The sequence below is a fragment of the Nannospalax galili genome, unplaced genomic scaffold (genome assembly GCF_000622305.1).
Source record: "Nannospalax galili isolate Female #2095 unplaced genomic scaffold, S.galili_v1.0 scaffold126, whole genome shotgun sequence".
NCBI classification, from domain to species: Eukaryota; Metazoa; Chordata; class Mammalia; order Rodentia; family Spalacidae; genus Nannospalax; species Nannospalax galili.
Window position 1 is genome coordinate 927,248 of NW_008355275.1, and position 27,588 is coordinate 954,835.

Below are 27,588 nucleotides of genomic sequence, written 5' to 3' on the forward strand. Positions count from 1 at the left end.
AGGCAAGCCTTTATAAGGCGGGGCCTGAAGACCCTCACAGATTGGGAGAGCGGTCTCAGGACAGCTGGGGGGCATGGCCATGAAGGTTGGAGGCGGTGCTAGGAGGGCTGGACAGTGAGTTCAAAGGCGGGGCGCACGCCCAGGGGGCGGGGCAAAGTCATGCAAGGCGGGGCCTGGGCGGGCCTTGAGGGCTCGGATCAGGCTGTGTAGCGGGCACTCCCAGAGAAGGCCGGAAAGATGGCGGCCTCCTGGAGGCTGGGCTATGATCCCCTGCTGTTTCGTTACCTCCTGGGTCTCGGCTGCCGGCGAAGCTTTGGGCCGGCTCAGGGCTCTGGTCGGCGGCCTGTCGGCCGTGGAGCGAGCTGGAAATGGTTTCACGGCGCTCAGTGGCTGCGGGGTGAGTGGCTGGCCCTCTCTGTTTAGCTGAGCAATGGGCCTGGGTCAGGGTCATTCTTGATTGGGGGCCCGCGTCCGCGTGTGTAGACGCCGGTTCTCCCGGGCCCCCCTGCCCACCAGGCCTAGGTACGCGGCAAAGGGCCGTCTCAGATTTGGAAGCGCATGACTTCGTTTCTGGCTCCCAGGTTTATTACCCCCGCCACCGGGCTTCTCTATGACCTTGCTTTGGTATTTGGGTTATTTGGGAGTCACCGAGAGGGGTCTGTTTTAGACCCTTTTCAATCAGATCTCAGATTTCTTTATTGTCATTAAGCATCTAACTGAATAAAACTGCCCTTAGATTCAGAGCCACTGTTAGTCTGCCTTAATATATTCTCAGGGCCTGTCCCTTATTGGGAGACCTAAGATCTTGCTCCACATGATGGCTCATAACACACAGAACTTAATTTGTAAATAACTACAGCATCACACACGTGGGCAGAATGTTTGAAGTAAAACATTTACACGAGACAATAACCTTTCAGGGCGAGCCTATTATATAAAATTGCACTTTCGTAATGATACTGGCTCCTAGAAACCAAGAGTCTTAACATTATTTAGAATACAGTATATTAAAATGGAAGACTGGGCATTCTTTACATGTGGAAGTCTGAGCTAGAGGTTAGGAAGTGGGGCAGAAAACAAGACAGTTTTTTAGTGTGGTACACTACCCACCAGTCATTCATTCTTAGCACCCTCTGGTGCAGTAACCATTTCCCACATTTTCTGAGTTCTCTGGGGCTCAGAAAACAAAACAAAGCAAAACAAAAAACAGCTTGTACAGCAAGGTTTAAGGTTTCTAAAGAGTGCTAAGATTTCAGAAGAATGCTTTATGGTTTCTAAACTTTTAAGTGATGGGAACAGTTTGTTGTCTTTTTTGGTTCCATGTTTCCTAAATACTCCCTGGATAGTGGTCTTTATCAGTGTAGTGTATGCTATTTTCTCTGCCCCATCCCAACCCTCATTCATTAACATGCACCTTATAATCTTAGGTGAGTTTTGATGTGTTATTTTGGTGTTTGATGGACCATGCTTTGAGACTTGATGCCTCAAAAAGTCATGGAATGTTAAAAGCTCGGTGTTTGAAAAAAATACCTGGGAAGGTTTTTACCCTAAGAGATCCTTTGAAAGTCTAAATGCTCTATAAAAAGAAGAAAAGGGAATCGGGGGCTACACGCAAAATAAGTAGTTTCAGGGTACAGTCATTTGCTCCTGGCTGTAGAATTACACTTAAGAGATCTTTATCTGATGTATCCTGACATTTTACCTACCCCTTATCCTCTACCCCCAGACATAAATCTCCAACAGCTTGTGTCTGAATACCATTGGTGAGGAAGAAGGTACTGAATCCCAGTGGTAATTCTTACCATTTCTGCTGCAAACTAGCAGCTGAAAACACATATTCAGAACTCCAAAATGGGTCTTAGTGCAACTGTGTTGGGTCCCACCATAACTGTGTTTTTTGGAGGTTCTAGGAGACAACCTATTTCATCGCTTTTTCCAGCTTCTAAAGGTTCCTCACATTTGTGGGCCCCTAGCTCCCCTCCATCTTCAAAGTCAGTAATGACTGGTCCAAGTATTCATGACATCGTATGTCTCTCTTGCCATTTCCTCCTGCCTTCTAGGAAGAGTAAGTCTTTTTTATATATTGGGCCTACTTGGATAATGGATATTCTCCCCATTTCAGGGTCAGCTAATAGTCTTAATTCCACATTCAATCTTAATTCTCTCTATGTTGGTAACATAGATTCTGAGCATTCTGATACAGACCTCTGGTGAGGGCATTAGGCTACATGTGAAGTGCAAATTTATCTTGCAGCCCTTACCTACAGGCTTTTGTTTTGCTATTCTGACTATACATGAAAGTCCCTGAACTGTTTTACCAAACATTAATTTACATTGTTTTTTGTCCTTATATATAAAGAGTTTCTCTGTGAGCTTGATAGAAATTGTACTTTACGGGGGCTGGAGAGATGGCTCAGCGGTTAAGAACACTGTTCTTGCAGAAGACCTGGGTTTGAATCACAGCACCCACATGGCAACTAACAACTGTCCGTAACTCCAGTTCTAGGGGATTCGACAGCCTCTTCTGTCCTCTACAGGCATTGCACAGCACAGGTGCACTTACCTACATGCAGGCAATACACACATACACATAAAAAAATAAATAAATAATTTTTTTTTTTTTTTAAAAAGGAAATTGTACTTTAATAAACCAAGCAGTGGACTGGGCATGGTGGCACTCACTAATAATCCCAGCACTTGGGAGACAGAGGCAGGTAGATCTCTGAGTTAGAGGCCAGTCTAGTCTACATAGTCAGACCCTGTCTCAAAATATAAATAAATAAAATAAGTAATAAACTAAGCAGCTATTTGGGTAACAGACCGACCATCTGAGTTAACTACATGTATTGACCTCTTGCACACGTTTGCCTAGGATTTAAAAATCTGGTGTTGTTTTGGTTTCCTTAGAAGATGCTTGTTGACTCATTTCTTAGCTATTGAACATGCCATATACTTAGCACTTCTTAGAATTTTTTAATTAATTTCCTAACAATGTAAAACTGGCATTATTGCTATTCATTTGGGTAAAACTACAGAGGCTCAGAGAAATTGTTGTATAGCTATAATGTAAGTGAACCAAACAATGTGTATATTCAGGTTTAACAAATCCCTGATTTCTTTCATTCTTTCAACTGAACTATTTTTTGAAAAGGCAGTGGGACTTGTCACTTGCCTGATATCGCATAAAGGAGCAGCATCTATCATGTAGTTGGCACGTGGTAGCCTGCTTGGAAAGCATGTGATCTCCTGAGCTGAACAGATTCTCTGAATTCTGCCACATGGCTCATTCTGGACACACAATCCTAAATTTGTTTGATCACCTTATCCTTACGGTGTCTGTTTATAAGCTGCACCGGGGGGATAAACAATGGCATGATTTCAGTAGGGTATGCAGTGAGCCCTAAAAGTTCAGGATGGTAAGCAAAAGTACCTAGAGGAGGAAGTGGCAACTCTTCGAGACTGAAGGAATCGCAGAAATCCCCAGAGGTCACTATGGTATTTACAGAATGACATAGCATTTGGAATTTTTCAGCCCACTCTAGGCTGTTAGATTTGAAAAATGTGTTGATTCGGATTTAAATTTTTAATTTTATTTATTTGGGAGGTGAGGTATATGTGGAGGTCAGAGGACAACCTGTTAGGAGTCAACTCTCTTCTTCCAACATGTGGGTTCCAGGGTTCAAATTCAGGTTGTCAGGCTTGGCCACAAGCTCCCTTACCTGTTGAGCCATCTTCCAGGCCCAGGAATTTGATTATAACAAGTTATTAATAGTAGTGATTTTAACTTGTCTCTGAGGAACAACTTAGTGATTTTTATAATCAAGCTTGACATGGTGGTTTACACCTGTAATCCCAGTACTTCTGAGGCTGAGGCAGGAAGGTCAGGAGTTTGAGGCCAGCCTAGAATGCATAATCATACCCTGTATCAAAGAAAAAAGAAAAAAAATGATGAACTTCAGCCTTGATAATAATGATTTACCTAATGCATGATTGTAACATTGTATGTTATATTAAGCATATCTAGCAAACCTAGAAATAAAAGTAAGTTCTAAGAGGAAACTAAGATTACTGAACTTGGTAGCCAGCAAACTGCCACTTCATTTCAGAAGAAAATTCAGTTTATTGACAGCATTTAAAAAGTAGACTTTAGGGTAGATAGGTGGCTCAGAGGTTAAGAGCAGTAAACTTGTCCTGAGGACTCGAGTTTGGTTCCCTGCACCACATCAGGTAGCTTACAACTCCAGTTCCAGGGGGATCCCATGCCTCTGGCCTCTGCATTTGCACTCATGTACACATATCCTCACACAGGCATACACATACTGTGATTAAAAATACTAGAAATAAATCTTTAAAAAACTAGACTTTCATAAAAGTGTAGATTTTTGTGTTTTCTTAAAAATTTAAAGTTAGATGGTGTGAGATGGACTAGTGAGTAAAACAACTTTAAATTAAATTTCATTTTGTGTGTGTGTGTGTTTGTGTGTGTTTGGATGTACATGTGGATGTCAGAGAACAACTTATGGAAGTCAGCTTGTTGTCTCTTTCTATCATGACAGTTCCAGGGCACGAACTCAGGTCATCAGCTGTGTCTTCCAAAAATTCATGAGCTGGAAACTTAACCCCCCACCCCATATTCATTTGCTAGTGATATTTTGGGGTGTTTTCTTTGAAAGGGAATTAGGATTAGATAAAGTCATAAAGATGGTGCCCCCATGATGGCATTAGTGACTTCATAGAAAGAAGACACACTCAAACCCAAGCTAGCAGAGGTAGTGACTGTTCCAAATTCCTTATTATATTGGCCAGAGCTGGTTCATGAGCCTATCACTGGTTCAGAAAATGACAAATGATTGATTAATCAAGAAGTCACCAACTTTGAGCTCCTGTTCACTAAAAACATAGGGCTTTGGAGCGGGTAGAAATATTGTAAGAGCCAGAGGTTGGGAAGGACTGACTTATGGATGTGACAGCACCTCTGTACTCATGAACTCAACAACTACTGAGATTGCCTACATAGGACTTGCACAAGATCAAGCCAGCCAACATTCCAGCATGGGGAAGGGGAAGGGCTTCCTCCCCTTAACTGATGACTGCTAAGGCCGTTGTCCCTGGTAGGTGGACCAAGCTCCTGTGGATAACCCCACACGCATAAGTATAGAGGTAGTACTAATTGAACTCTGTGGGTTATTTCAAAATACAAAGCGGATTTGAAGTTGGAGTATGTGTGTGGAGGGGTAGATCAGGAGGAGTTAGAATTTATTGAGAACTTCCTATGGACCCTGAACTCTCCTAAATAGTTCACATGAATTAACTCATCTAGTACTGATGGGTAGGTAGGTAATGGTATACTCTAGTGATAGAGTTTTAGTTGTGTGACACCAAAGCCTGTTGACCTCAGCATTGTACTTACATATCAAGAGACTGCTAGGTTACAGATACCAGAACAGTGTTAGCATGCTCAAGTTTTATTCATTCTGTATACATCCTAAGAGAATACTTTTGGTTTTTTTCATTTATTGGGATTAGGCATGTTTTAGTAATAACTATACTTTGAAATAGAATTTCAGTGGCAGTTCTGGTATAACTATCATTTTAACATATTTGAAGATAACTGTAATTCTAGACTATGTGAAAGGTGGTAGAATTACTTGGGATGGTTTGGAAATATATTTCTTTCTCACTGTCTTTTTTTTTTTAATTGAATTTTTTTGAGGGTCTCTGATAATACTACATTCTGAATATACAAAGGGTACAAAATAAATTTTTTTTCCAGACTATTTCAAAGGATGGTGCCAGTCTATCATTGTCTACAAAGGACCTTCACATACTGTTACTGTAGGTCATTTTGTCTCTTCATAGTTTTGGTCTGTACTGAAACAGGGGGAAAGAGGGTCCCATAGAGGGTTCTTAGTCTCATTCATAAAAGAATTGAAGAATGGACCCAAATGGCAGAAAGCAGGTAGACTTACAGAGACCTCAAATAATGAACTCAAATATGCCTTCTTATTATTCCTTTAAGCTTTCTTTGTTTTTTAACAACAGAATTTGTAAACTTCTCAACTGTAGTTGAGAGGTTTCTTTTGTTAAATGAAGAGTGATGATTTCTTTCTGCCCATTTCAGTATTGCAAAATAAACTGGAATACATGCAGAATTTTTTAAATTTTAATTTAATTTTCTAAAATTTAATTTAATTTTTTTTCTTTCATACTAAGATTTTATTGGTTGAAGATCAGTACACAGACATTTCAATCCATACACAATTCTTAACACACATACCAAAGTCTAAAAGGACCATGTATTGTTTCTTTTTAAAAGTCATTCCAGTGATGTTCCAGCTTCCAACCTGGTGGCACATTTCCCTTCAGAGAACTCATGTAACAGTATCATCAAACACTGACTGACAGTCCTTACTTCCACTGAAAATTTTATCACATACACTACACACTCAATGTTCATCTTTCACAGCACATTATCAAAATTGTTAGGAAAATTGGGCGACCAGAGATGGTACAGAGGGCACACACTTCTGACAGGGCAATGATCTAGGAGTGTTTTTTCCCTTCAGAGAACTCATGTAACAGTATCATCAAACACTGACTGACAGTCCTTACTTCCACTGAAAATTTTATCACATACACTACACACTCAATGTTCATCTTTCACAGCACATTATCAAAATTGTTAGGAAAATTGGGCGACCAGAGATGGTACAGAGGGCACACACTTCTGACAGGGCAATGATCTAGGAGTGTTTTTTTATTAAATGGATGACTGAGACTCCAAATTGCCATTTAGTATGCTCTGGGTCACAAGATATAAAACTAACCCCCTCTATGGAATGTTCCACCGACACCCAAGACAAGTTACAGCCTCCCATGATTCAATACCCACTATTTTCTGGTTGTACCAGAAAATAAACAACCAGCAAATGATTTTACATCTTAAAAAAATCATTTACACTTAAAAAATGGGATGAGGTGGGATTCCCCTTTCTAAAATGTTTCTAGAGCTGCTAAAAAACTTGCAGTTACAAAATAGCTGATAATATTCCTCTGGAAGGGTGGCAGGGAGACGGCGGACATGGTGTGGATCAGCGGACTCGGTTTTTCTCTTCTTCATCTGAGGCCAGCTCTCCTCGTTTCCGGTCTCGGTTTTCTGTGGGCAGGTCTTCTTTAGTCTCCCGGTTGGCTACTTCCGCCTGCTTTCCCTTTGCTCCCTTTTTTCCTTTTGCCTGCACTTTTTTGTCTGAAGATTTATCCTTTTCCGCCAGCCTTTTCTGGCTTGGATTCCACTTTGGCAGGAGCAGGTTTGGCCAGCAGCCTTGCCTGTCGGATCCGCGCTTGGGCTCCTCCTTGGCCCCGCCACCCAGCTGACCTTCCTCTTGGGCACCGAGGCAGCGGCGGACGTGTGCAGAACGAAGGGCCATCACGGAGCTGGAGGCCTGGCCGCTGCGCCTCCCGCCGCCCCGACTGCTGCGACCTAAGTTTTATTTTTAAAAAATTTTGTGTGTATGAGTGTATTGCCTGCTTGTATGTAAGTGCACACGGGCACTCCGCAGAGGACAGAAGAGGATGGCAGATCCCTTGGAACTGGAGTTACGGACAGCTGTTAGCCGCCATATGTTTGCTGGGAATGGAACCTCGGTCCCCTGCAAGAGCAGCCAGGGCTCTTAACCACTGAGCCATCTCTCCAGCCCTGGCTTTATCTTTTAATGAATCTGAACACTCCTCACCTCTCTTAACATGAACAAGGTGCCCTGGCCAGGCTGCCAGCACTGCTACTCTAGAGTTTTGCAGGAGCATCTTAGTAGATGGCCCACCACACTCTTTGCCCCCTGCAGTCCACCACATAGGCACATAGTACTGTGCTTGACAGCAGATAGTAGAAGCGAGCACAGTGGCTGCTGGGGGGACAAGTCATTTGGGTATGGGGAGCTATCTTCCCTTCCTTTAATGCACCCTTGTGAGCTATTCTGGCTTCTTTGTCCTTGGCATCCATTTGGGTGGTGATTTGGTAGCTCAGAAGGAGGAGGGGGAAGGAAGATAGAGTAAGGTCAGGGCATTCCCCAGCTCCCTTCCTGTGGGCTCATCTGTTCAAGTCCCTGCATTCCAATTTTTGGTTTATATACCAAGAAGCATAACTGCTGCATCTTGTGGTAAATTTTTGAGCATTTATGAAGGATATTGTTTTACACACTAACTGCACTCATTAACATTGCACAGGATTCTCATTTTTCTACATCCTGTTTTTAAAAAATTATAACTTAAAAATGATTTATTTTTATTTTATATGTATGAGTGTTTGCCTATTTGTAAATGCACCACATGCACATGGGTGCCTGTGGAGGAGAGGGCATCAGATCCTCTGGAACTGGAGTTATAGGTACTTGTGAGCCAAGCTGCCCTGTGGGTGCTAGAAACCGAACCCAGGTCTTCTGCAAGAGCAGCAAGTGTTCTTAACTGTAGAACCATCTCTCCAATCCCCTCATTTTATTTTTTATACACCCATCCTAATGGATAGTAAATGATCTAGCACAGGTTGTTATTGTTGCTTTCTTGATGAACTAAATGGAATCCCAGCTGTCATAATTTTCTGATGGTCTTGTGACACTTTTATCTTTCCATCTAAATTATAATCCTAGGTCTGGGCTGGCAAAACATGCACTTGGTATACATTTGTCAAACTCCCAATTTGGCTTTTACTTTTGGTAGTGAGTAGTCTGACAGCATTAAAGATGATACATTTGCTAGTGATTTTAATGAGTTTTTTCCTGAATGTGAAATACAGTTAGAGTGGAGACAAAATGGAGAGGGTGCAGGAGTTAATGCACCCTAGCTAGGAGAATATGGTTGGATGATGGAGAGTTTGGGGTGGGAAGGTAAAAGATACTAGTGACTCCATTGCTCTTTCTTCACAAGTTGTGGTGTTCTACAATACTGTAGGATATTTCAGTGCATTTAGCCACCTCTGAATGCCTCTGGAGTCTATGCTTTCTATCAATAATAATTCAGACTTAGCCTCCCTGGAGCCCATTGCACAGTCTTTGCATATTACCTCATTTTCTTTTAAAAACTATATCATGGTTTTACAGAAGTGGAAACTGAGGTAAGTAATAATTAAGTAACTTAGGGGTGGTGGAGCTATAATTTGAACTCAGGTAAATAGCTCCACTGTCCTTTTGCCTTTAATTTTTTTATTGCTGTTTTGTCCATTTCATGTCACAGTTCTTCATCAAATTTAGACCCCCTCCCTGTCTGTTCTTTTTAATTAATTTATTTCTTTTTATTTTATGTGTATGAGTGTTCTGCCTGCCTGTAAGTGCACCCATATCCTACAGTGCCCACAGAAGTCAGAAGAGGGTGTTAGATCCCTTGGAACTGGAGTTATGGATGGTTATTAGCTGCCATGTAGGTGCTGGGATTTGAACCCAGGTCTTTTGCAAGAACAGCCAGTGCTCTTAACCTCTGAGCCATCTATCCAGCCCCCACTGTCTGTTTTTGAAATTACTATTTTTGTAGCCTTTAAATGTAAACTTTTGTTAATGCTTATGTACTTATTAAATAGAATATTTCTTCTAGTACAGTAATACATGCATATAGTTTGCAGACAGATAACCATAGAGGCTTATAAGCATGTAGCAGGCCTCTGCCCCATGTCTCCCTGATTCTCTAATTTTCTTCCTTTAGAAGTCACAGGTTTTGTCTTCGTTCTCTGGCATTTGACCATCCCTTTATTTGCATTTTAGACATTATCTGTAAATGATTTCTGATCAACAGAGTCCTCTTTTCTCTGCCCAGTATAGTTACTTTGTATTCTTAGGTGCATAGCAGAGGACTGCCACACACCCTCCCAGATTTGGTTGTTAGGTTTGTTTTGATTTCCTACAGGAATTACTGTCCTATAAAATTTTTGTTTAGTTTTTTGTCTAAACATTGCTAATACATCCTACACTTGTAATAGTGGCTCCACAAATTTTCTGTAATGTCAGTCATATTAGCTAATGTTTTGATTAACTTAATTTTGCCTTTTTTTTAAACCATGTAGCTTGAACCCTAAATCCTGTCTAAAGAAAACAATTTCTAATATTCTGTTGAATGAGAATGGAGTTGTTACCCAATGGCACGGATCTAGGCACTGAGGCATCCAGGCACCTCTTTCCTGTTCATCCAGCTCTTCCCTGACTTAGTATGGAGCTATTATCTAGGGTTTCCTAAGTCAGTTATTATACAGTTGTTTTCTATTTCCAAAGTTGTGTGCCATTGTTCTCCATTTTCTTGTTGGTTTCAGTTTGAAAAATGATGAAAGTGGTACTTTTTACTTAGATAGGTTTTGGGGAGGGGATGAAATTGAATACATTGTCAAATTATTGTCAAAAAATTATTTTAATTTTTATTCTTTGTCTATGATAATACCACTGAGTAGAAATGGTCATTTTGAGCATTCTCTTTACACGTGGAGTAGAGAGCAACCAGGTTATGAATATAAGCTGTGTGGGTTGTCTTGAAATGTTTGCTAGCATGCCAAGCTAACATGAGCTGCCGTTTTCATACAAACTGTGTGTTTCTGTTACAGTCCATAGACATTTCAGTCAATTTTACCAGTGCCCCCCCACAATAAGTTTAAGCAAGAAAACGACAGCAAGCAGTCATTCTAAGAAATAATGCCTTTGTTCACAGCTGCTAATATTCTGTGCCCTGGTGCTACTTTTAAATCATCTGTACTTTGTTCTGCTGCATTCCAGTTCCATCCAGCCTGCAGATGGCAGAATTGCTTTATTTAAACAACAGTTTTAAAGATTCAATTTATTAGTGACTTCTGAATTTGGAACAAGAGATGATTAAACAACTGGCCCCTTTCCCTAAGAAAATACTGGGCAATTTACTTTTTTCAATTTTGTCTAGCTTTGTTTCACAATTTTTGTGTAGTTATGAGGTTATAGTCCAACAAATGAGCTGCACCGTGCCACTTAGCTGGACCATATGTAAAGTGCCCAATGGCCTTACTTTCCTTAGGGTAATGAAGCTGAGATCTGTTTCATATAACTCAAAGTAATTTATTCTGCATTTGTATTTTAGCAGTTTGCTTTTATTGTTAATTCAGTGACCACTTTAGAATTTGTGCATATATCATTAATTTAAATCTTTGATGTAATTGAAATATGAACTTTGTTTTCAGAATTAAAATATATACTTCAAGACCAAGAAATTAGAATCAGATTACTATGCCATATTTGAAGTTAAAATTTTTCTGTAGAAAAAATTGAAGACCATATTTGAACAAATTACTTGAAACTATTGTTAAATTCAGTAATAGATTTTTTATGTCACTCATATTGTAGCTAAAATAGCAATATACCAAGAAATTACAATTTATTGTATTGTCCATATGAGAAAAAAAGACATTAAAGTAGTTCTAAAGATTTGTGAGACTTTTGCTCTTAAAATTAATGTCTTTAAATCTAAAATGCTTAAAATACTCATAGTCATCTTAATGTTTTCAGTGTTTTATAACTTCTTTGTAATGACTGACTTTACAAACCAGTTAGGTATAATTTGCTACCTCCGTAAAAAAGGAACATAATATGGAATTACTACAAGAAGCTTAAATTAGAACAAAATATTGAGAATTGTAAGTACTATTTGAAATAAACTGGCATAACCAGTTGAGCAAAAACTTGATTTCCTTTGTTCTCACGTTTCTTTCATTAAGGATAGTTAGGAACATTGACATTGGTAGGAAATACAGTTGATGCACACTTCAAAGCTCTTTCAGCTTGAGTGCTGTGGAATGCACTGCTTACTAGGATGAGGAGCAAAGCTGTGATTAATTTCCACTGAAAGTTAAATAACATAGGTGTAGGTTAATCCTATCAGAGTCTGAAGAAGCCTGTACTGTTTTCATAGTGTTGACAGCAGCCATAAAGGGCAAATATTAATTATGTGTAGCCCTGACATCTAAAGCCGATTTTATGATTATATAATTACTTTCTCCATCAGAAAAAATACATTTGGAAAAGAAGTATGTAATGTTCAGTCCAAAGAGGATATACTAGGATGAAATTTGTGCTCTTGTAAATTAATACATAGGCTTTGAAACAGCTTTTCTAGCAGGAGAGTCTGAGGCTAGATTGGTTAAAATAATCAGAATATGCTGTACATTTTACTCTGTAGTCAGCACAAACAGGAGGCAAGGCCTGGATAATGGCAGTGTCCAACATGTCTCTGTGGTTTTTGTCACCTTCATTTCAGAGTAAGGAGAGTGAGCTACTGCAGGATTCTTACATTTTATTACCATTATTCAGAGAAGCAATTCCAGTTCATCCATGAAGGGTGACTGTATGAAGAAAGATTATAGTTTTTTTTTCTTTAGGAAACATTTTGAAGCTCTTGATGTTTTACTCTGGAAAATAAGGCTTAATTAATGCAGAAGCTTCATAATATAGTCCTCAATGTCAGGAATAATGGAAATGTGAAGGTCTCTTAGGTGAGAGATTATATTGGGAGATGGAACCATAAAATAAACATGAATCATACCATGGCAGCTCAACCAAACTATGAAAATACCAAAGATTTTGCTTTCAGACAACTGATTTAATTCTTGTCATGAATTGGAATCTGGTTGTGAAGGTGCTCTGCTCTTTTATTTTACTTCCTTGGAGTGAAATTCTGTTTGGTAGATTAATATGTGTATGATTGCGACATATTCTCTCATTCATTGTGCCTGGCCTGAACTTTAAAAAAACATTTTTATTGAGCTTTTGTAATTTCATGCAACAGAACTTTTCGACAGCAGCAGCATTTTGGGTTGTCTTAAAGCTGTGCTTTTCAGAGAGAGGCTCGCTTCCTACCATGCTGCTATTTTGAAGTTAGGGTGTTTTTGTCCTTTTTAAAATATTTTATTTGTTATTTTTATTTTATGCGTATGAGTGTATTGCCTGTATGTAATGCTGCAGAGGTCAGAAGAGGGCTTCGGATTCCCCTGGAACTGGAGTTAAGGACAGTTCATAGCCACCATGTGGGTGCTGGGAATCGAACCTGGATCCGCTGCAAGAGCAGTCAGTGCTCTTAACCGCTGAGCCATCTCTCCAGCCCTGCTTGTTTTTTTTTTTTTTAAGGCAAGGAGGGTCTCACTGTATAGCTCTGACTGGCCTGGAACTCATGATGTAGACCAGGCTGGCCTTAAAATCACAGAGATCCACCTTCCTCTGCCTTCTGGGTGCTGGGATTAAAGACCAATACTACCAAACCTCCCCCCAACCCCCTTTTAAGCACATTCATTCTGTGAACTTAGTAAATGTTGGAAGTTAAGTTGGATAAACATTCTATGTGAAACATCTTCATTTGTTTATCAAGCTGTGAAAAGGTATAAAACATTCAACATAATCAGAAATCAGCTCATTTTTATTATTTCAAAATGTGTTTCATGTATTGTTTTGAACACTTTCTAATAATTTTCATAACTACAAGTGTAGAATTGTTGGGATTTGGAATTGTATTACTAACATTACAATATAAGGTTACATTTGTATGTATATGTTCACTTTCTCTAAGACTTTACTAATTCCATTCTGTTTGAGAATTTGATGTTCCTTTGATAGAACAATGTATTGAGGTAGTACATAGGGTTTTGCATTATTTATACTTCCCTGACATCTTAATATGCACAAGAATTCACTTTACAAAAAATAAAAATTAAAGCTGTGTTATAGTTAAAATTTATATTTCACATAGAAGTAGCTTGGAAATGACCAGTGGACAGTTGAACGGTGTGTGTTCTCTAGTTTCTTCCCATGTAGCTTGATTCCCAGATAGCTATGTTTTCATAATAAATTAGGAGTTGAGAGACCCATTGTATCTATCTTCTTGCCTGTATTTCTTATATGTACTACACCTGAGATTAACTGCTCTTTACTGCCTTTGAAACATTCATTGTTGGTGAAAGTGGTTTCTTAATACTGCGGTTCTGTGTGCCCAAAGTAAAGGCGTATTAGGATATTTCATTAGACATACAAGGAATGCTCATGTGAAGTTGATATGTCTGGTTTGCTGTGTTTGATTTCAGGGTGACTAGGCTGCAAATAAGCAGTGATTAAATAATGATCTCTGTTTTAGGGACACTGAGACAAAGCAGAGCTGGCCTTAAGAGTTAGGTAGGAAGGTTGAATTCTTAATAGGAACTAGAGTCTTCTCATTGAAAACAGAACTATTGATATGGAGTTAGTTTGGGCTCTGTCATTGTTGGGCATTACACTATAATTTTCTTTTTCTAGCTTTTAAAGGCTTTGGTACCAGCTGAATCATGAAAAGTCGGATGAATGGAAATTGAATGGATGGGTAGAGGCTAAATGCTGCTGGTCTGATTAGAGAATGACTTAGATCTGAGGCCTTCCATGGTTGGACTTCTCAGTACAACCTTGTATTTAGATTTCTCTTTTGTTTGAGGGGAGAGCTTGTATGTAAAGCAAACACATGGATGTGAATTGCTTCCTCAGTCCCACTAAGCCCAGTGACTGGAGCAGAAAGAAGTGGACCTGTGGGTCTGCCTTTGAAAGGGAATTCTTTAATAGCCCATTGAAGACCTTGAGAGGAAAAGTTCTGAAAAGGAGTGAAGAGGTCATGACTCTGGATGCTTTCCCAGTCCTTTACAAGGAGTGAAGTGGATAGAAGCCTGCAGCACTTGTACTTGAAAGGAGTGAAAGTGCCCTTCCACTGAAGCCACGGGAATTCCCCATTTGAAATTACAGTAAAATTAGTTAACCTTGTTTAACATTGTTAAATTCTCTTGCTTTTAACCATAAAGTGTTAACGGAGAGAAAAGGAACCACATTCTGTCCTTCTCCACATTTGAAAAGTGTCAGATGCAGCATTTTGAGAGTTAATCAGGATAGATTATGTTCTTTGGAAGACTTCTGGGAATGTCATTAGTTGCTATGGTATTTACTTGTATAAATTTTATATAAGTTACCATCTAAAAGCCATGTGCTCTTTGAGGAAGGTCCTTCATAGTGCTAACCTTGGGAAGATGGTGTCTCTTTTACAGGTCTAAGGACAAAACAGGTGTGCTTCACCTCGCTCTCAGGTTCCAAGTATACCTGTTTAGATCACCACTTGAATTGTAGTGAGCAAAATCTGAGGTCAGCTTAACTACTTAGGATGTCTGCCTGATCATCCTTGATAAATAAAGCCAGACTCCTTGCTCATACACACTGGCAAGAACCTTTGAAGACTGAATAGTATAAGAATAAATTTAAAGGACCCAATTCTTAAAATATAATCTTGATTAACATTCAAACATTGTGTTGTTTATGTCTTATTTGACTTTTGGTCATTTTACCTGACTATTTTGTTTGTTCGTTTGTTTGTTTGTTTATTGCAAAGACAAAGGGAAAGGAAGGGGTTGAGACCTAAATCAATTTTTCCTTTTCTTCTTTTTTAAACTTATAAGCACCTGTCTTGGAACTATGCGTAGAATTCTGGGAACCGTGGAAAAGGAGTTACACATATTCTGAATAGTTGAGTATCTATTAAAGTTGAAAGATGTATTCTTCCATAATATTTACTGAAGACTTGGTTTTTCATTCTGGAGTTGTGGACTTTGGTATATCGTATTTAAAATAGAATAGAATTTAAAATGTAATTCTAAATTACATGTACTTCGGTCAGTATAGTGTGAGGTACGTTTCGTGCCTGTGATTGGCTAATCTTTTCTGTTTTCAATTGCAGCTGATCCTATTAAGGTCCTAATGCCATCGCTGTCTCCTACTATGGAGCAAGGGAACATTGTGAAATGGCTGAAAAAGGAAGGTGAGCCAGTGTATGAATGCCTCTCTGCTTGCTTGTTCTGCCCCCTCCCATCGTCTGTATTGTATAATTGATGATACAAGCAAAACAAATTGTCTTTGCTAGTTCATGTAAATCTGTTTAAATAAACTCTCACATTAATGTATCAAGTTTTCTGGGTTCACATTATGTCTTTCCACAGCACATAATGGTGAAATGTCATAAGGCTTTCCCCTCCAACACTTAGTCCTCCTTGTAGCTATTAGCTTCAATATCATAAATTTGTAATGCTGCTTAATTTATAACTTACCACAGTTGTGTGTGTTTACATATTTTCCTGGGGATAGGGAGGTTGGGAAGTGCTTTCATTGGAAAGAACAAATAAAATAAGTATATAAGGAAAATTCTTTTAAAAGAAAAAACAGTGGAGAAGGGTATTAACTTAATAGATATTATAACCTAAACCTCAGTCATTAGAAATGATAGGTTTTTAAAAAGGCAGGCTAGTGGAACTTACTAGAAAAAAAGGCAGTAAATACACATGGATGTTTAGTGTTTAAAAACAGAGCCAATATTCAATTTATTGTTTGTATCATGACAAGACTAAAGTACAGATGAACCAGATACCTTGTAAATATTAAAAAAAAAATTGCCATAAGTACTGGGGGAAAAAAATTTGATGGATTCCCCTGCAGCTGACAGTGTAATAAATACCCTGACTCTCAGAAGTGTTAAATTTGATGACAAACATAATTTTGTATAATTGAAAACATGATATATCAAACAAAAAAATCTAGTGCCAAATTGGGAAGAACAGTATTTACAGTTTGTGTCACAAAGTATTAATATCCCTAAAAATTCAATATATAATCAGGTGGGTTACAGAAAAAGAATCTCAGAGGGCTCTGAAACACAGACAAAAATTGCTTACCCTTGTAAAAGAACTAAGTAAGCAAATGACACACTTGAGATAGTACATTTATGATCATTTTGACAGAAATTTTAACGTTTGACAAACTGTTCTGTGGGTGTAGTGGGCAGCAGATGCCCCAATATTGCTGGAGACAAAGCAAAACATCTAAACCCTAGGGAAGAGAATTTAGCAGTAGCTAGAAAAATTACATTTGTATTTACCCTTTGGCGCAGCAGCTCTGTTTCCAGGGAATTATCTGAGTGCTGCACTGGTAAAAATAAGAGAAGACACACACAAAGCTGTTTGCTGCAGCCCTGTTTACATTAGCAGAGAGTGGAGAGAGCCCAGGTGGTGGCCAGGGTGAGATCTGCTGGATAACTTCTCCAAGGATGTAGCTGTTTAAAGAAGTGAAAAGTATCTCCTTTTAATGTGGTGGAGTGATTATCAGTGGAAACAAAACCACCACCACCAAGAAAAAACAGCAGCAACAAAGTAGAGACAAACAAGTGTATGTATGGTTCATCAGGAGGAATGGTGGTGTGAATGCTGTAACAGTCACAGTGCTGGAACACTTGCCTGATATATGAGGTCCTGAGTGTAATCCCTAGCCCTGAAAAAGAAGAATAGGAGAAAAAATTTAAAACCACAGTGAATGGCAGTCTGCAATGGAGAGAAGTGTGGGCCGGAGGAAGAAAGGTACACAGGGAGGACTTCTGAGTAAACACATCTTGTTTATCTTTTCAACTTTGGAAGCAAACATTTTTCATAATTTTACAACAGAGTTAAATGTGGAAGAGCTGTAAGTTGAGACACATTGAAACAAACAAACCTAATTTTATATTAGGCTGCTGGCATTACTGTGTAAAGGCTATTTCAAATGTCAATAAATTTGACTATAAAGACATAATAGATTACAGCTGAAGGAAGAAGTAGTTTCAAAGAATAATCCTGAACTGTTAGAGTGAGTGATCACATTGTGGTGGTTATATTGATCTGAGGTTCTTATGTGTATTTTATGGAATAAATCAAATTAGTAGTTGAGGTGACAGAATTGGGAACCTAGACTTTTGATATGGTTCAAAGACAAAGCATGAACAAGCTGAGGTTAAAGAAAGACCCTGTGAGTGTTATTTTCAAGGTCTTTTCTGGCTATGTGCAGAAATAAGGACCAACCCAGTAGCCATGAGTACTTAGCCTCTAAACCCCAGTGTTCACTGTAGTGAATGGCAGCTCCTGGAAGCATAGTTCCTGCTAGGGCAGGACTTACACATATGAACCTAGACTATCCTGTTAGTTCAGGGAGTGATGATACTGTCAAAAACTCCTAGGTTCATTTTATGGGACTCAGGAGCCAAAGATAGGGTAAATTTAAGAATCAGTCATAATAACAACCACTGTTTTGAGTATACATCAAATGTATTTTGACTCCTAAGTTCTCAGTAATACCACAAACAATAATAATTGGGGAACATCAAAGGATGCTAGGAAATTAACTCATTTTGAAACTGATAATAACTGGAAAGACTCAACTATCCCCCCTGCCTGTCTTTCCTCTGAACCATAGCTCGGGGTAACCAAATAATTGATGAGAAGAATGTCTCTTTGGCATATCCCAGCTGTTTAAAAATGTAAATATCATTCTGATGGCGCTGTCACACTGTTTTACAGTCTAATGAAATAGTAGATGTAGCTAGTGATCACTGAAGACTGCTAGCATTGTGGTCAGAGAGGTGGCCAGGTGTCCCATGCTGGTGATCGTGAAGTAGTCCTGACAGAGAAGCACACTGAACATGCTTAAGCCTTCTGTTCTCTAGGATAACAACAGCATGCGGGACATGCTTAATGATACCGTGAAGAGCAAATCGCAAGCTGCTGATGGAGCAATGTTGCAGGCCAGGCTTTTCAACAGATCAATTGCAGGGTGGCATGCAGCGAGGTAGACCTATAGTATAAAAGATTTAAGAGACCATTGCCAATGTACTGCCCTTTTTTTGATTCAAGCAGATGAAACAGGCTGAACATTTAACCATATGAAGGAAGTTTAATGGTACCATAGTTACTTATAAGAGTCAGGACTTGAAATGCTTATGTGTAAAATAATATTATATCTGTGATTAGTTTTGAAATAACCCTGGAGGAATATAGATAAAACAAGACTGGCTATGTTTCTCTTGATGGTGTGTGTGGCTTCAATGACTTTCCTTACTACTTTTATATATGTTTGAAACTTTTGTAATATGTATTTTTAACAGGTGCATTTACTACCTTTGAAATGTAATTTGAAGTGAGAAAGCACTCTTTAGTTTTTCATAAGCACTAGATGAATTTGAATATTGATGTTATTAAGAATATGGTGACACACACCTTTAATCCCAGCACTCAGGAGGCAGAGGCAGGTGGATCTCTGTGAGTTCAAGGCCAGCGTGGTCCACATAATGAATTCCAGGACAGCTGGGACTACAGGGAGACCCTGTCTCAAAAAGACCAAAAAAAAAAAAAAAGAATATTTGATACAAAGCCATCTCTAAAGATGTACTTATCCACTGTGTATACCAACCATTTCACAAGACTTAGAAAATAAGACTGAATATGAAGGCCAGCAGGTGAGTATGGTCTGGTTCTTATGACACAGAAGGACAAAAAAAAAAGTATAAAGAAAGCTGGAAAAGACCCTCTGTTTTCTGGCCATGGGTTTTTCTTTTTCTTCTTCTTCTGCCACATATGGTAGTAAGAGTTACCCCTCCAGATATTTGCCACAGGTTAGTGTTTTTTAGGACACTGTCAAATTATCTTTCTCTGCTCTTTATTCCTGCTGTATCATGTTAAACTTTGGAGGAAAGAGGAAAGATCTGTCTGTATTAGGAATCAGTAGATACAGGAAATTGTAGGTGACTGGATGTGTTCCCTGTAGCTTTTGCTCTGTTCCCTTTGAAGGCTGGTCAAGCAAGTGTTAAAAATGAAAAGATGAAGAAAGTATAAGTGACTCACCCTTGCAGAAACCTTTAGGGTATCCCCATGTGATTCAGTGAGCACAAATGTCTCTAAAGCAAATGCTGCTGTTAAATTTTCCAATCTACTGCACTTGAGGTTGCATCTAGAATTTGGGCCGTGGACAAAGATTCAGAGCCTGGCAGGGCTATGTTGTGATTTCAGGAGGTTTAGCCATTCATGGTGTCACTTCTGCCAGTGATGACAAGTGTGGAATCAGGAAGAAGCTGTCAAGTATCTAGTTGAGAACCCTGGCCCAAATGAGTTTCGGGGTTTGGGTCAAGGACTCTGAGGACTAGGAAATGCAGAAAGATTTGAGATAGAATAGGCTTTACAACAGGTTTGGTCCTATGGATTGGGCTGGCATGGAGGTAGGAGGTATGGCACATTGTGACTAACTGGGTTTGGATGCTCCATCTGATTGGTGGCATTGCTTAACTCTCTTCCTTCATGGGGAATGTGTCTGAGTGTGTTAGCATGTTTCCCTCCTAGATAGGAGTGGTTTTGGTAGCATGGTAAGCAGTTAATTAGTAAGTACTTGGGTGGAGCCAAAAGCATGGGACATGACAGAGATCCTGGAAGGCTTTATAGAAGAGCTGGTCCTTTCAGAATAAGTGGGCTTAAGAAAAGGAGTGGGAGTGAGGGCTGGGGAGGACAGTCCAGGTACTATAAACATATGTTCAAAGTCTTGGAAGGAAAATTCATATGACAAACTTTGACAACAGAAGGTAGCTCTGGTGGCATCGAAGGCCTAGTGGGTGTGAGATAGGGATTCTAAAGAGAGTCTTGATACCTCTGCACAGTCTTATAGGGATCTTTGTCCTGAAACCAGGATAGTCACACTCCTGTTTATTTAATATCTCATGTGTAAATTCCCTTTTGTTAGCATTGCACTGAATGGATTGGGTCCTAAATGTACTTGTGGAACAAGGGTTAACTGTAGGCAATTTAAGTAGCCTGCTTTGCCTGCTCCCATTTGAAAACAGTGTCCATCTAAGCAGGTGAGGAAGGCTTCTTGTTCCTACTGGATATAATCATATATTAGATATTCTTTAAGCATTAGTTGAACTTAAGGGAAGGGGAACCTCTAAGTGTCCACAACACCCAGATCAGGGAGCAGAACTTGAGACCTCATACTTCATTGGCCCTGAGCTGGAGATCTTGAACTGCTGAAATGGGAACCAGCATTTTTAGGGGTGTCAAGAAGTAGAAAGAGGAAAATTGGGTTAAGTTCATATAGTAAATTTTGAGGTGCTTATTAGACATCAAAGGGAGATGTTCAGTTGGTTGTAGGAATTGAAGTTCAGGAATAAAGTATGGTTTAACAATAGAAATTTGAGTCATTAAACAAATGGGTAGAATTCAGTGTTGTGTTACAACTCATATCTATTTGAGTGGCAATCTGTGTGGAATAAGAATGCCCATTGCCTTGAAAATTTTTTCTCATAGATTTGTCTTTGTAAGGCAAATTTACAGAACTTGCACTTTGTGGATGAGAACTCATAGGTAGAAATAAAATGGTCCTAGACTTATAATACCCTCAAGTTACCTGGCAGAAGCCATTCTGGCAGGGCACAGCCTATAATCCCTACAGAATTCCAAAATAAAGTCCCATTTCCTAAGAAGTTTGGGATCCCAAACTTCATAATGTACACACAAGCAGTCTTTTAGTGTTGGAAGTTGGTAAGTGTACCCAGCAGCAGGACTAGACCCCCAGCCACTCCCACTAGTTGGAATTACTAAACTCAGAAACTGGGAATTTGAAATAATTAAACATGTAAGGGAAGAAATTAAAAGTGAGAACAGAAAGACACTATCCAAAAACAGCAGGCATTTTGAAAAGACCAAACAGTAATGGAAAGTATTGTCTAAAGTCACAAAAAGAAAGGTAGGGTGAAAGGGTGACGACACAAGACTGAACAAAGAATCTGAACCAAAGGACAGTATAGTCTTCATGCTACATGAGGAGGTAAAGCAGCAGAGAAGGAGAAAAATAAAATGAGACCCATCCAATGAGGGGGAGAGGAGGAGATGAAGAAGAGATGTAGACTACTGAAAGGAAAAACTGGCAGTGCTTTCTAGAGCTTAAAGAGTCATAACGGAAGGAGCCAGTGCTTCATTGGAATCACTTTGAGCAGTTGGTGCTACATAGCTGCCGCCATCTTTTAAAAGAATTATCAGTGGCTGAGAAAGTTCCACCTTTATAAACAATGCAATCAGCAGGAATCTATTTTGGGTTTTTCCCTGATGAATTACAGAGCTTTGCCTATTTCCATATTCATTTTGTCAGGATGTTGGCACCCCTAAATAATTCAAAATGATTGAATTTCTTGATGCTTTGAGAATTTATAGACCACATAGACATGAGTGTTCTGTGGATCATATTTATCTCTGAGATTTTCTGGCTCACCAGCAAACTGATGAACTGCTCCCATTATCATGTGGACAGTGTGATCAAGAGCCAGCAGGCATGTGGTCTCATTGGTCCATTCTTTTTTACTTTTTGTGACAATGCACCGTTTTCATGTAGGGCAGATCACAATATATTTTAAGCCCCTGGAGAATATTTCCCTGAAGTTTGCTTTTAAAATGCTATGTTCTGCCAACTGAGGGTGAAATTTTATTTAGCAGTGTATTGGAAATATTGAGATAAGTCATAATCCATTGCCTTTAGTAATTCACTAACTTTTTAAAGATTAATGTACTGTGATCTAATAGTGCTGAGTGGAATACATTTATGGTAACGGGTTAATTCATTTTGTGTTGAAAACAAATTTATATTCTGAAAGATAATTTTTTTTTTATTGGCTTGGTTTTTGCTTGTGTATTGTCTGTGTCTTATTAAAGTGAAATCTTTGGTAATGTTTCATCACTGTGATTTACAACAGTTATTTTAGAATTTAAAATATTTAAGAAGGTTGAAATTTTAAGTTAAGCCTTGATAATGATCTAATAACCTTCTGTGGACAGGAGTTCAATCTTGGTAAGCTCTAAAGTTTCTTTTTAAAAGTTATTTTATTATTTTTATTTTATGTGTATGTGTATTACGTACATGTATGTAAGTGCACCCGTGTCATGCAGTGCCCGTGGAGGTCAGGAGAAAGGGTCAGATCCCCTGGAACTGGAGTTATGGATGGTTGTTAGCCACCATGTGGGTATTAGGAATTGAACCTGGGTCCTCTTAATCACGGAACCGTCTGTCCAGCCCCACTTTAAAGTTTCTTAAAAGTCTGAAGTTTTGTAATTCACTTTAAATAAAGCTGCTGTGTATGCAGGTGTGTTTTAAGCTAGGTAAGTATACAGTGAGACGAACTCACAGTTTGTCCTTTAGAGTGTCTAGGAGTGAGTTGAAGTAGATGAAATCTAAGTTATATCTTGGCTTTCAGAATTCTCTCAGAACTCATCTGCATTTCATTTCTGCGTTATAGAAAAATACAATAATAGCATATAAATTATTTCAATCTTTTGAATAAATGAGCCAGAATAGTTATTTTATAATCAATGTTAGAATGTTAATTCAGTTTAAGGACTGAATGTAAGCATATATCATAAAATCAGGAAAGACACTTTGAAAATGCTAGGTTAGACCCATAATTTCAGTCTCTTGGAAGATGACTTAATGACTGTAGATGAAAGATGACTAATGCCCCATCCTTACCAAGAGTTTTCTATTGGACGGGTGTGCTTCAGACATTTTCAGTTTCATTAAAGTGGGCAGTCTCTTTTCCATCAATTGAAAGTCAAATATGTTAAAATAAGAGTATTCTTTTTCCCTTTTTTTGTGCAAAAATACTTTTGTATATAAAATGTAAGGGGAGATGTGACCCTTGGTGTGTTGCTCAGATGTTGTTTGTCTTTATGAGCATTCCTTAGGTCATATGATTGAGAACTGTGGATATTTCACATATAAGTCATAGATGGTCTCAAATAGAGTATTGTTACTATATAAAATTCAGAATAACAGTTGTTCTGAGGAAGCTTTATACCACTGGAAAGTTGTTAGTAGTCTACAGTAGAAGAGGTTTTCGTATCTATTATTTCTACACGCACGTATGTTTGTGGTGGTAAAATGGAAAATTTTTCAAAAGTAAATTTCACAAATAACTTTTTTCAGCATACTAGTATTTTGACAGCTTTATTGTGTTATCAGTGTATATACTGTAACAATCACCTGTTTTCAGTGCACAATCCAGTGACTTTTAAGTAGATGTATAGATCACACCACTGTCCAATTGTAGAACATTTCTTTTGCCCAAAGATGCTTACTGCCTGATTGTGGCTGCTTCCTCTCTTAGCCCAGCCAACTTGATCTGCTTTCTGCTTCTAAGTTACCCTTTCTCAATATTTCTTATAACTAGAATCATGATAGTGTGGTCTTTTGTGATTGGCTTCTTTCATTTGGGTTCATCTGCATTCTGGTGTGTATCAATGGTTCCTTTTATTGCTGGCTTGCATTTATCAATATGCTTTTTATAATTATTGCTAATGCTTTTATTAGATCAGAATTGTAAAAATGATGAATAGAATTATAGATTGCAATGTTATTCAGCAATAGAACTTTTCTTGGTAGTAGAACCTGTCCAGTACAGTTGCCAGGTGAAGTTAGAGGCAGAGGGATGAATGTAAGGAAGATGAGCCTGGCAGCTCTCATACTGCTGCTATTCAGACCTTCAGACCTTAGTGCAGGGCTTCCTCTAGTAGCCAGGCTGCCTCAGGTCTTGGGCTATGCAAACAGCACCCTTTTCATTGCCGTGAAGTGATGAGGGTTGACAGACCCTGAATAGGGTCTTCTCTAGATGAGGTTGGTATTGCCAGCCTGTGCTCTTCTTCCACCTAATTAGAAACTTCTTGAAGCAAGTCTGTCTAATTTTATAACTTCCCTAGTATCTGACATAGCGTTATTCATATAAGTGCAGCTAATAAATATTCAGGGAACAATCAAGTTATGTTTGTTTCTGATGGTGAATGTTGCCATGGCTTACCACAGCATTAAGAAGACATGTGTCTTTAATATTCATACCGTTCTGATTTATTTGCGTGTACAGATTGCAGGTAGCCTTCGCATACACACCCTTGAAATAAGACTTTTTAGTCTTAATTTTTGGAAGAACACAATTACTTTGAAAAAGCCAAGGGATTATGTTAATAAAATAAGTGTCACCATTAACCATGTTTGAGACATGTTTCATATCTGAGGTTTAAGAGAGAGGGAAGTCTCCCCATCCTCAGTTCTGGCAGCTGCTCATCCGGATGAAGGACCAGCATGTTGCTGCTGGCTTCGGCGCTGGGGAGCGGCTCCCGGGCGGGCCTCTGCTCTGGCCCCTCCTGGGGCCCGCACTCTCGCTCCGGGCCCGCTCCACGTCCGACACTGACACCGACAAGGAGGGGATGGTGCAAGAAGCTCCAGAGCTGCCATCTTCTACAGCCAGGGAGCCAGCCAGCCACGTGACAGCTGAGAACCCACCTGTGAGTCTCTAGCTGCTCAGAGCTTTCATCCAGAACAGGAACTCTTCATGGGCAGAACTGTATCCTGCTGTGTACCCAGTATGTGCTTACTACATTATGTTCTTGTGCATAATGCCTTGTACATTAATGTTTGCTGAATGATCTGTTTGAAAAAAACAGACTGTAGAGTAGGGAGATAGAATGCTTCGTGATTCCTAATGGTTGTTAGTAGTATCTGACATGTTTTTTAATCAGAAGCTCTTGCAGAATATCCTATAAAAGTGTAAGTGACGTATTAATGTAACGCTTACAGGTCTGTGATTTTTTTTCTTTTTTCTTTTCTATTTTTTTTTGTATAGCCACACATTCAGAATCTTTCTGAGAGTTGGAGAGATAAGTAACTTGGTCAGGATCACTCATGTCTGAAGTTGGAATGACACTGTAGCTGGAGTTGGGAGAGGTTCCTTGTCGGAACTCTGTGAACCAGCTTTTCTTCCTGCCAGAGGGCTGAATTGCTGACCAGTGCTGAAGCACTGGGTCTGTAGGTTTGGATCTTCAGGACTGGCTTAGACTCGGAATGTTATTTGAGCATTTACAGTGATTATTGATACCTTTAGTTTCATGATAAATTACAGGCAGTGCTTCCTTGTATAATTCTCTGTTTTAAATTTTGCTGGGTCTGTTGGGTGTGGTTTACCACCCAACAGTTGACTGGTTTTTCTGTGTTCTGCTCTCTTGATCATGTGATCTCTGGTTTTCAGCATTTTCATATTGCTGACATATGTGTGTCTATTATGTGAATAGATGAAGGTATAGTATTGAGAAGAAGTAAAAAGGGATTTATTTTTTTTAAGTGTTACCAATATGCTGCAAGTCAAACACTGTAACCAAAGCAAATAGAAAGACCAATTTGATATTTGCCTTATGAGGGTTTCTGAAGTTACTGCAGTTTTTTCTCTGAAGAATTTTAACCTAAAGTTGTTTAAGTGTGGGAACACTGACCTGAACCTTGGGGAATGGGATGGGATAGTAAGGGGTTTTTTTTTTGTTTGTTTTTTGTTTGTTGTTTGTTTGTTTTTACCATTATGAAGACACAGTAGTAAAGAAAAGACAGTACAATTTAAAAACATTTTTTGATTATTTTTATTTATGTGTGTATACATGAGTTTATGTGTACCACATTCGTGCAGGTACTCACAGAAGCCAGAGGGTATCAGATCTCTGAGAGCTAGAGTTACAGGCAGTTGTGAGCCACTTGATGTACGTGCTGGGAAGCAAATCTAGGTAGAACAGTAAGCGTTACTAACCACTGAGCCATCTCTCCAGCCCCAGAAAGCCCGATTTTTAGAAGGTAACAGTGAGAGCATAACATTTTATGATGCAGGTTATTATTCTTTTTATTTATAAGGAGTAAAGGAATTCAGAAATAGGTTCAAAAGTATGTTGGTTGAGGGACTTGGAAAGTTATATGGCTGAAAGCAAGATTTGTGTGTGGCTCTTAAAGGGGAATTAGAATTTAAATATGGGTGAAAATTGATACATTATTTTGTTCTGTTTCCTTATGATCAGAGTTTCAATATGGCCAAGTATTCAATTGAAAAGTTGCCTAGTTCAATTGGGTCTCCCATTATAACAACAGAAGCATAAGGGTGGTGGTGTTTCCTTTGAAAGAATGTTTTGACTATTCTAAAGCATCTGTAAAGAAGCTCATATAATCTGGCACTGTAGCTTTCTCTGTGTGACATACACAGGTCTCTAGGTCTGTTGCTGATCTTTACACTTTCGTATTATTCACCAGCCCCCTCAAGCATCCTGCTCTCTTTCCAGGGCTCTGGGTGTGAACCCTTTTGCCTGGGCCACTGCCCTTTTCACTTGTCTCCTCATCTTTTCAGGCTCAGATGAGATGTCATTTTATTCTTGGAAGCTTCTCTTCCCTTTTGGAAACTGAGTTATCCACTTAATAAATATTTGTTGGCCAGAGGCATCCCTTTGGGGATAGATGAGATAGGTATTTTTTAGGTGTTCAGTAAACACCATCCAACAGCTGTGCACATTAAAATAACTTAGATTAATAGCCCTGAACTACTTTAACTGAAGATAAAACTGCCTATTTCTTCATTCTTGTGTACAATAAAGTTTCTGTACAGTGAACTTTCAGAACATACTTATGAATGTTTTAGATTTTTTTTTATATTCACATATTGTATTGGCCTGTTAATATCTCTGTGGCATATATTTGGGGAGTAAGAAGGTATGTTTATATGTCTCTTTTTTTGTCCTTGTGTTTTTTATTCTGCTTTTGTTTTGTGTCTATCTCTTATAAGCTACATTTGCAAAGATTTTAATTTTGTATTCACTTTGATAATCTCTGCTTGTAATAGATGGTTTTGACCCATTTATATATATATATATATATATTGTGATTGCTCATGCACTGAACTCCTTTTTATACATTTCTGATT

At 38.8% G+C, this 27,588-nt stretch overlaps 2 protein-coding genes across 2 annotated transcripts in view; both read left to right on the forward strand.

Annotated features, from left to right (window-relative positions):
* The first annotated feature begins 182 nt into the window (after positions 1–182).
* Pdhx (pyruvate dehydrogenase complex component X) overlaps positions 183–27,588 on the forward strand; it is a 68,559-nt gene continuing 41,153 nt past the window's right edge. Inside the window, exons 1-2 of the mRNA XM_008852368.2 lie at positions 183–397; positions 15,724–15,804. Of these exons, the coding sequence (XP_008850590.1) occupies positions 238–397; positions 15,724–15,804 (241 nt within the window). The 5' untranslated portion in view covers positions 183–237. The remainder of the gene's footprint in view (positions 398–15,723; positions 15,805–27,588) is intronic.
* LOC115067576 (3-methyl-2-oxobutanoate dehydrogenase [lipoamide] kinase, mitochondrial-like) overlaps positions 24,119–27,588 on the forward strand; it is a 6,053-nt gene continuing 2,583 nt past the window's right edge. The window contains exon 1 of the mRNA XM_029555694.1: positions 24,119–25,147. Coding sequence (XP_029411554.1) covers positions 24,932–25,147 — 216 coding nt within the window. The 5' untranslated portion in view covers positions 24,119–24,931. The remainder of the gene's footprint in view (positions 25,148–27,588) is intronic.